The 10,851-nt window shown below is 30.5% G+C and overlaps 1 protein-coding gene across 2 annotated transcripts in view; it reads left to right on the forward strand.

The window, feature by feature from the left end:
- Window positions 1–10,851, forward strand: part of LOC111636292 (POU domain, class 6, transcription factor 2-like) — a 50,707-nt gene that overhangs the window by 17,133 nt on the left and 22,723 nt on the right. For both annotated transcript variants that reach the window (XM_023381506.1, XM_023381507.1), the window contains 3 exons: window positions 71–210; window positions 9,120–9,250; window positions 9,337–9,550. In XM_023381506.1, the coding sequence (XP_023237274.1) occupies window positions 9,248–9,250; window positions 9,337–9,550 (217 nt within the window). In that variant the 5' untranslated portion in view covers window positions 71–210; window positions 9,120–9,247. The remainder of the gene's footprint in view (window positions 1–70; window positions 211–9,119; window positions 9,251–9,336; window positions 9,551–10,851) is intronic.

The following is a 10,851-nucleotide window of genomic DNA, read 5'->3' on the forward strand; positions in this document are numbered from 1 at the left end:
GAATTGAGAAATAATTTTTTTAGTGTATATTTTTAATATTTACTACATTTAGAAAAATTTTTCTTTACAGGTCTATAATGTTAATAGGAAGTCAAACTATTTTGGTTTCTACAATAAAAATCATTTCGGAAGGCATTTATTAGTGCAATGAATGGCTTTGTATCTTTTATGCATCAAAATTTAATATTGCCAAAATGGAAATCTGGTGAGGTAAATATCCATTTTATAAATAATTTATTAAATTCACTACTTTATTAATATGTAGAACAGTGGTACTCAAACTGTAGACCGTAGACCAGTGCTGGCTCACAAACTGTTTATTATGAAGTCATGACACAATTTTACTTAAAATTTCATAATTTTATATATTACTTTTCATTTTTTCTTTATTATTTAAATACTTAGTGTCAGGAGTGGATTGGCAGTCAAAATCAGTTTGGAAAATTAATTGAAAATGGTCTACAAACCTATTTTTTTCAAAATAATTAGAACTAAAAATTAAAAAAAAAGAAATGAATTTGAACTCCATAGTTATAAAATAAAGAACTGAGTTCAAATTCTTTTGTTGTTTTTAATTTTTAGACTGAATTAGTAAGTTTTTATTAAGTTTCACAAAAAATACTGGTGTATGGGGGATTAAAATAAAAAAACTGGTCTGTGAACACACAATTTTAAAAGCACTGATCTAGATGACAAAATAATGCATGAGTAATTTTCATTTTCTTAATCTTAGACAATTCTTTTAGATAAAATCACAAATGTTAGTCTATTTAGATATTTCCTAGGCCAGTATTTCCAAACTAGGTTCTGTAGACCCTTGTGCGTCTGCAGACCAAGACAGCCTACAAAACATTTGAAGGTATCTAATGATATATAATTATTTTTTTAAAATATACTGATAGTAGTTTTATTATAGAAAATTACTTATTTTCAATAAGATTAGTATTATACAAATACAAAACACTTTTCTCGTGGAGCATGTTCATTTGCCACCACTAACTTATGTTTACATTTAGGCACGTATTAATCATTTGTATGCTCAACTAATGAAGAGACTAAAGATAACCTTTGGTCAGGACACTGAAAGAGAGAGCTAGGGATGTTACCTCAGGCTCAGAGAAAACTTAGGGTCTTAAATTGGTTCCTATTCATATAAATTAATGTTATTTTTTCTAAAAAATAAAGTATTTAAGATGCTATTTAGTAATAAAGAAAAACATTCTCTATGTATTTCATTTGTTTAAAAAAGGCAAAATTGGACCACACTTCTCCTAGACTGGCAAGCTCCATACCAAGCTTTCGTCAGTCTTACGTTTGGTGCAGCACATTAGATAAGTGCTGTGTTAAAGACGTATTAAATAATTCATGGGGCTTTTGTGCTCTATACTTTATTTCAGGGGTTGGCACCTTTTTTGGCTGTGGGTCAAAATCAACCAAAATGTGTGTATTAAGAAGACATTTTGGGTCAGCGGTATTTTCATTTTAAAACAGTCTCACCAGTATTACCACATGTCTGTTAAGGAATTATGGATTGGCATTGCCAAACTTATTGATTTCTTCTTGAAATTATGTTACAATTTTTATATTTTAAAAATAAAAAATGCAATCAGTGATTGCTTGTGCTATGAAAAATTCATAGATGCCTAACAGCTGAAGATGTCAATTCCAAACCTCTAAAGCAACAAAGTGCATTATCGTCAATTTTGACCCTAGAATGAGCCAAGCCTTTTAAATTCATAGCAAAAAAGGTCAATGCTACTCTTGCATACAGACACAACCCTACGATTTATAAACTTCTGGCTAATACTAAGGACAAATGCAGCGAAGCCAGGAGACCAGGAGTCTACACGGTCCCACTAGAGGACAGCAGATCTAACCCGTGCAAAAAACTAACATACATTGGTTCAACCAATAGATCACTTAAAAGGAGGATAGCTGAACACAAATATGATGCATACAACAAAAAGTTCACTTCTACTAGCCCAGTTTGCAAGCAAACCTAGTATAACGACCAAATGGGAAGAGGCAAAGATTATTATTCCTATGCACAACAACAGTAAGCTTAGAACAGTTGAAACCATTGAAATATTTAAGCAATCCCTCAAAGACAGTTGTATCAACAGCAGAGATGCAGACTCACTCTCCACCGCATGGAAATCACTCTTTGATAACCCCTTAAACTAAATAGACCAACCCACCCTCACCACGTGCACCCCTGTTAGCGCTTTTTTACTTGTTGCGTTTATTTTCCAATTCTGCTTTCCAAGTGTAGCATCTTTCCCATCTATGGTCGTTCACACGCTTTTTCTTATTATATCATTAGCTATTTAACAACGTCAGCATCGTCTATGCTCCATTATCAACTATGAAATCACTCCCCATTAACCCCCTATCATGATAGTGCATTTTCTTTACATAGCACGTTTATTTTCCAATTTTATTTCCCAACTTTAGCAATTATCCCATCATGAACTATCTGCACACCTTCCTTTTTACCAAAGGAAAAATTTAACGCCCTCTGTATTGTCTATACCATATCATCAACAATGTTGTCACTGGTAAGACGATACGTATGTAAACATTTACACCGTTTAAATTTCTACCAACTGACGCTCTAACAGACCACAGTGTACCTGAAGAAGGCCTACTAAGAAGGCCAAAAACGTTCGTACTCGTATATAAACGGCTAGAAACAAGTGAGAAAGGTTATGTCTTGGACATCTTAAAATAGTTCTAGCTACAAATGCATACAAATAGCATAAAATATTCTGCTAAACAAGAGAACTGTAATAAACATTTTAGCATTTACTAATTTTTTACTAAGTATTGTTTGCGTGTCATCAGATATCTATTTATCAATGGTGTGATTAGATATAATAAAATTCAGAGTGGTCTAAAAGTCAATTAAGAAATATATTTTAACATTATTTTGAGAATGGCTAAAGTAAGTTTGGAATTGCGACATGTTGCTTTTATGATTTAGTCACTTTTAATAAATCAAATGAATCATAAACTGGCTTTTGGCCCATTAACACGTTCCAAAATATACAAGTTAAAATATAATTATTGAACTTTACTTGCTGTAATTAAAATGTCAGTTATAGTCACCATTATAGTTATCTTCAAGTAAACAGGCATTTTTAAGCTGTGTTTTCCATTATCAGTCTCAATATAATGTATAATCATTAGATATCATCATCAGTTTTAACCAGTGTTTGAAACATTAAATGATAATGAATTTTTAATAATTTTTTGCTTGCAGTACAGTAATTTAAATTATTGTCATTTCTTACTTCAACTATACATGAGTTGTTGATAAAAACAGTAACCCTACTAGCAAATAACACTAGATGACTTACTATTAGTTCATAATAATTATAATTAAGAAATCTTCAACTAATAAATTTTTTAAAAATTATTTTAATATGTCCTTTTATCATTGGAGTCAGTAAAACCAGGATTTCTACTAATTCTAGTCTTATTTACTTATCCTGCTTAATGTAATTGGTCAAAATTATCATCATTATAGGGAAAATCCCTAAGTGATTATGTGTCTATTGTTTATTGTGCTTATAATTGTATAAGTAAAATGAAATAATGAATAATTTTTAATGGAGGAAAAAAATTACAAAAACTAGGAAAACAACATTCAAATACTTTCAAATTATGATGTACAGGATGATTCATAAGGGACTTTACCCAAGAAAAAGCATTGTAATTTTGAAAGGAAAAACATTTCAAGCTGAAATTTAAATACATAAGTGCTTTACCTCTTCACAACCATATCGATTTTACAGAATATACTGAAAATGTCTTCTGCTGGCATCCAAACAGAGATCAACTTGTTCCTGTAAATTGTCAAATGTAAGATTTAGCATGTTAGTATTTATTGCTTCAATTTCCTGTGTATTGATGATCTGCTGCTGAATCATCTTAGGCTTATTTCTGTTTATAGCATCTTTCAGATGATTCCATAAGAAGTAATCGGAATCTCAGCCATACTGGCATTAGAAGTGTGACAAGTTGCACCATCTTGTCGGAAGAAGCCATTCTGCAATTAAATATCATTAAATATCATCAAATCGATTCACAAATTGCGTGAAGATATTGAGATACACTTCTATGTTGACAGTCTGTTCAAAGAAAATGGGACTGGTTATTCAGTTTTGTGAAATGACAGATTATATGCCAATCATTGTGGGATGCATTCTGTCCTCATGAATAACATGCGGATTCTCTTACTCAACTAAATTTGTGTATTCTGTGAGTCACATAGACTGAAAAGGGGAACCTGACAAATTCCTTAAACCAATGGCATTAATTCATTTGTTTTGGCATGTCAATGAACAACTGTAATACAACATGGCTTCAGTTTATTCATTTTTACAGTCTTCTATCAGTTGGAATATGACAGTCCTGTTTCTTGCAACAATTTGTAACAATTTCTTTGGAGACTAATAAACCTTGTTTTACATACTATACAGTGTTTTTTGACATTGTGGGTTTCCCTCCTGCATGCTTATTAACAAGGCTTCCTGTTGACTAGTTTCTTCACAAGGTTTGAAATTGTGGGTTTCGTAGGTGATTCCCAACTGGAAAATTTTTTCTTAATATTTTTTTTGACACTCTTCGAAAGTGCCAGAATTCCAATAACTTTGAACAATAAACACGCACTCAGCAATTGTGAATACAGTTGTAATTGATACTAGCCACCAATCAAAAAGAATGTTACAAAACTTTTCACCATATGCTGGGTATTGTGGTGCCATCTGGGCATATGAGTCAAACAATGTAGATATGGATGCAAATATCAAAACATACAGCACTTTGTAATCAAATTTCAGTTTGAAATGTTTTTCGCTTTCAAAAATATAGCTTTTTTTAAGTGTCGTGATCACACAAAACTTTACCAAAAAAACTATATTTATACAAAAACCATATATTTTGTATTAGGAATACTAATGAATTTTTAAATAGAATAACAATGTCATTCTATTTAAAAATATATAAACTAATGGCAATTTCAATTGCTATGACAGAAAAGAAATAATAAAAAACACATTAATTTGAATTACATAAGAAACTTTAAGCTATAAAAGTGATTATTCACTACTGTATGTGTGCATGACATCAACTTTTTAATACATTCCATCTATTCAGTTTTTATAGTTTTTCTTTGATAGCCAAATGATTTTTCTCACTTCTGTTCAATCATAAATAATAATCTTCAATTCTATGTAGTAGCAGTTAAGTACTATTTATTGTATCTTGAATCCTTCTAACATGTTTTAAGTAAATCAAAAGTTTTTGAGAAATATAGATTTCAATGCTTAATATTTTTGGGTGTTGTCTTCAGAGTATCAAACAAAAATTTTGACAAAATAATTTTTTTACTGAATTTGAGTATCAGTTTTTTTTTAATTAAAAAGGGGAAAGGAAAGAAATAAATAACACAATTCAGAAGCATTCCAAGTTCTTACAAAGTTATTAAAAATCTTAATAAATTAATATTTACCACACATTTTATTCTCTTCAACCCCTTTAGCTCACTATTTATGAATGCATAACTCTGTAGTACAAGCACCAAGTACACCGAGAATCTTTGCTTTTGGCAAAACTCATAAGCCTGACTGCCTTATAAGTCCTGTTATAGAGAAATGCGGATCCCCTACTTTTGCAATTGAGAAACAACTGGTTAAATTTATTTGACCAAGGATTCAAGATTACCCATATGCTATTAATAACTCTGTTCAACTGGTGGACAAGCTCAGAAACATTAACCTTGAAGATAACGAAGATATGACCATGATGGATTTTAAATCTTTATTTCCATCTATAAAATTACCGCCTTGCTTTTGCGAGCTGAGAGGCTTCCTTATTACTAACATTAATAATCCAACGAAGTATCACCAACACATTTTAGAGCTTGCACACCTAATTTGTTATACTTCGTTTTTTGTATTTGAAGGGAACACATTTACACGAAAGAGGGGTTCCAATGGGGAGTCCGATATCTCCGTTATTATGTGAACTAGTATTACGATGATTAGAAAGTAATGTGCTGCCCATCTTTATAAATGACATACTTGTATATGCAAGATATATTGATGATGTTTTCATCATTTGGAGGAATAGTAATAGCACTCAATATTTCCTTAACAAAATGAATAACAACCCATATGGTGTGACTTTATCATTGGAACAGAAAAGTGACATTAACGTAAATTTTCTGGTTCTGTCCATTACTTGTAAATATGGGGAAATATGGACAGATATTTATCGAAAGCCTAGCTATCTACCTATTATTATACTGAAGAATTCCTTTGATCCTCAGAATTTTAAGAATGCAGCCTTTCGATCATGGATAAAGCGGGCCTATACCCACTGTACGAGTATGGTTGGCACACATAGAGAATTAAATTACATACGTACAATAGCTGTACAACAGGGATATTGAATAAGTGAAATTAACGCTCTTATTGATAAATTTCGTAATCAAACAAATAAGCAACCTACAACTAAGAACCAAGGATGAAAAGTAGTTCTCAACTATATATATTTCCTACAATCGATGATTAAAAAAGTATCTCACAAGAATAATTTAAGAGTTATTTATTGTCGTAATCCGACGATTTATAGAATTGTACGAAATGATAAGAAGAAAGGAAACCGTAACAATAGTACAGGAGTTTATTCTATTCCTTTAAGTGACCGCCGTTTTAATTCAGATCTCGTTTACGTTGGTGCCACTATGAGACTTTTAAAACAGAGGATTAAAGAACATAAGTATTCTATTACTAAAAACATCCTTGCAGCCTTTGCTAAACATCAAGATATTAATGTACAGGTACATTGGGACAAAGCATCCATAAGTAGGACCGCCATCAACAAACAAGTCCTTAAACATATTGAAAAACTTGAAATTTACAAGGCACATATTAACAAAGGATGCATCAACCATAGAGACACAGAAAGTCTATCCTGCGCATGGAAATCTTTTTATCACGACAATTAATTTTTTTTTAAAATTCTCTACCACAATTAATTTCGTAATATTTTATTTGTAATTTAATTTTGTTTTTTACGTTTTATTTGATTTTGTTGTAATTAATTTCAATTTTTTAAACTGTTGTATTGCTTGTGTTCTATTTTATGTTTATTTTCATTTTAAAGTGGCTTAACTGAGGAAGACTATTAAATATAGTCGAAAACGTTTTATTTTTTATTTTATTAAATACTTCATTGCTGGAAATACTAAGGTGTTTGATTATTTTAAATATATTTTATCCCAAGTACTTTTAAGACTGCCAAAATTTATCCTTAAGCTGTCTACATCTATGTAACAACATAACAAACATCATGCTGTTACCACTTGATAAACCAGTTTGCATGTGGGAAAGGACTCAGCAACATTTGATGTCAGTTTGAAGGTTTGTGAAATAGTTTGCCACTGATGCATTGCTTATCAGTTTTTCAACAAAGGGTATCAAAGAATGATGTAGTATGAAGCATTCCTTAGGTGTGGACACACTTTAAGCAACTGGAGCTGCATCCATGTTTACTAGATAAAGTGGTTTGTTGAAATGTTGTGTGAAAAGCTGTCATGGTGTATATGGTACAAAACAAACATACTGTACTGAAACCAATGGATGTATTGAGATTTTCATGTCAATGCACTGTATATCAAAATCATTCTCTCTGTTTACAAAAATGATTTGTAATGAGATAACAAAACACTGTCCACAGTATTGTTATATAGATGTGGCCATAACTTAAGAGGCACAAATCCCAAAATAAATAATTTTAAAAGAAAATTTAATCTTTTAATATGTTAAGTTAATCTGTAAAAGAGAACTTGAATTCCAAGTGAAAAATCAATAAATAAATAACAAATAAAAGCTGGAGTTTAAATGGTTTTGTTTAAAGAATTTTGAGATTAAGTTTTTATTTTAAACCTAATGATCTTTTTAAATTTTGTAAAAAGATTGTTATTACAGTTGTCCCTCTATAGTCCGATGTTTTTTAATCCGACATGCTCAGTAGTCCGATGCACCTCCCGTCAAGGTACCCGTCCCCGTTACGTGTCTGCTTGCACAGAAGCATGTCGCGATGTGAATCTCCCCATCCAATTCTTACTCGATGACACACATTTCGTGTGTTTTATGTGAGCAGTTCTGTTCGAACAGTTGGAGTAGAGAATATTGTAAGTTACTGCTAGCAAAACAATGCGAAATATGTAATTATTTTCGGTAATCCGGACACTTTTGGTAATCTGACACACCTTTGGTCCCATACCTGTCGGATTATCAAGGGACAACTGTATTATCAAATTTTTTTTGTATTTTGAAGATGAGAAAACTGAAAAGAACATAATAATAAATATCAAAATCTAGATTTTCAGAAAAAATAGTGTATTGATTTACTTGTATCTTTATTTCTAATCTTAGAAACATAGACTGGTTTTAATAACCAAATATATCAGAAAGAAGAATTATTTCCAGGCTTTCTAATAAAGCTAATTATTGATTAATTTAATTAAAGTCTGAAAGTAATCTGCCTTTTAGATATGTTTGGCTCTCACAAGAAGAGCTCAAACACATGGTTATTCTGAGGTACTAAAAAAGTATCCAATGTAAAGCTCCACTTCTGCATTTTATTAAAAAAAATTGCAATTTTAAGTCGGGATCGCTTTCAGATCTGGGGAATGGGTAGGTATTGAAAAAACAAGCAATGTTTATGTACTTAAACTTATATGATGTCCAAAAATTGATAATTTTGAGAAAATTAACATCTTTTTATTTCAACCAAAACTTAAAATACTTGAATGTTTGATAGTCAGCAAATGGTAGGAGTTGTTGCAGGAGTCAGAGTACTCGCCCACAGATTTGATACTGGTGTTTGTACTTGCTACATTCCTATTTATAGTTTTGTTAGTTTGTAAGTACTGTATATTATTCAAAAGTAATATTAGCTTGAGTGTGGAATCAATAAAACAATACGAATTTTATAGAAATCATATTTGTTTTCACAGTTATTTTTCATTTGTTCTGTGAAATTTATGATTCATTCATCAGACTTTTATATTTCAGAATCAAGATATTGCTATTATTTTATTGCAGGTTTAAATTGTCAATAATGAATAAGGAGAAGAAAATACCAGAGATTTGCTTAAAAATGATGATTGTGTTTAATTTTTTAAACACAGATAATATTAAAATATATTTGTTTGAGGACTAAACCAAATGTAATGGTAAGTGTACAGAATAATTACTCATATAAAATTTGTATGTTGTTAATAATTGGAATTCCTCAATCTCTGTAAATATTTTATTTCAGGATAGTCTGGTATCATGTTCACAGCCAAGTACTTTAGGTAATCTGCTAACTATGGGGACTGCCGCAATGGTAAATCAGAATGCATCAATACCTGGAGGACTTATTTCAATGGCAGCTCCAACTAGCTTACCAGACCATCTAGTAGTGGTGCAGAACATGAATGGAAATAGTAACATTGAAGAAGAAGAACCAAAGACCGATATCGTTACTTCTGGTAAGATTCGTGCGATGTCATTGAATTTTGTTTTGTTTAAATGTAATTATATTGAACTGTATATCAAAATTAATGATAGTAGGAGAAAATATACAATACTAGTAAGTGGATAAGTCGTTTCCTGGTTTTCTAATCTTCCATAAACACTATTATTATTAAATCTTCATAAATTAGTTATTAGATTTAACCTCAATTCCAGTTAAGGTCAAAATTTTTCCTATACTCATTTTTCACAAAAGTAGAAAGCTGAAGGTCAAGGATCAACTGTAAGAGTTCAACTGTACATGTCTTTCAAAAGAAAAAAAAAGCAGTACAGTTGAACTTGTTTAATTTGAATTTAGTTAATTCAAATTTTTGAATGTTTCATATTTTAAAAATTTCCTTTCAGTATCCTATTACATGCAATGTTAAAATTAGCTGTTTAATTCAAAATTTTTTCTAATTTTTAGATAATTTGAAGCAGGAGTAACTTTATATTTTGAAAATTACTAGAATTTTACCATTGCATAATATCTGTTTTCTTGGAATTCTTGCTTGTCTTGCAGTCATCCTTTCTGCTTTTATGTCCTAATTTTGGTTTATTGACAAGCTATATACAGTATAATGGATAAAATACAGTAGGAGACCTATCGTTGTTAAATATTTAATTTGTTTGAAATTTCCAGAATGTTCAAAATTTTCACTACATTATGTCACAAGCTAGGTTTTAGATACTAGTGATTATCTCTAATCGTTTAGTGTACTGTATAGTACTTTGGAATAGCAGTGTACTGTAGTTTAGTTGCCTATTCTTACTGTATTGTATCATGTCTGAAGTGTGGATCATACAATAATTTTTTAACTTTGGAGAGAAAAGTTAAAGTAATTAACAAAGTAGAAAAAGGAATAAAAAGAAAGTGTGATATCGCCACTAATTAGTGACCTTTGTTGTCGGGTGTTTCTAGTGATTTTTAATATGGTTACAAAATCATGACAGAACAGAGAAGATGTCAAAATTAGCATGATATTCTTGCAATTTATACAAACATTTCTCTTGTTCAACAATAACATTAAAAGTGCTCAGCAAGTAAACATATATATTAGAACACCTTAATTTTGCTGAGAATTATATATTTTAAACACAAACGCTTTCAACCTGATTAACAGGCCATCCTCAGGTCTAAAAAAACGAAAATGGAACAGATACGTTCCATGTATAGAATATAAATATTTAAATCAAAATTTAGAACAAAAATTTTAAAAATATACAAGAGAAACGGAAGAAAATATAAAAATAACACAAAATAAAATTAAAATATACA

The sequence above is a fragment of the Centruroides sculpturatus genome, unplaced genomic scaffold (genome assembly GCF_000671375.1).
Source record: "Centruroides sculpturatus isolate CEXI.00-Female unplaced genomic scaffold, Cexi_2.0 scaffold984, whole genome shotgun sequence".
NCBI classification, from domain to species: domain Eukaryota; kingdom Metazoa; phylum Arthropoda; class Arachnida; order Scorpiones; family Buthidae; genus Centruroides; species Centruroides sculpturatus.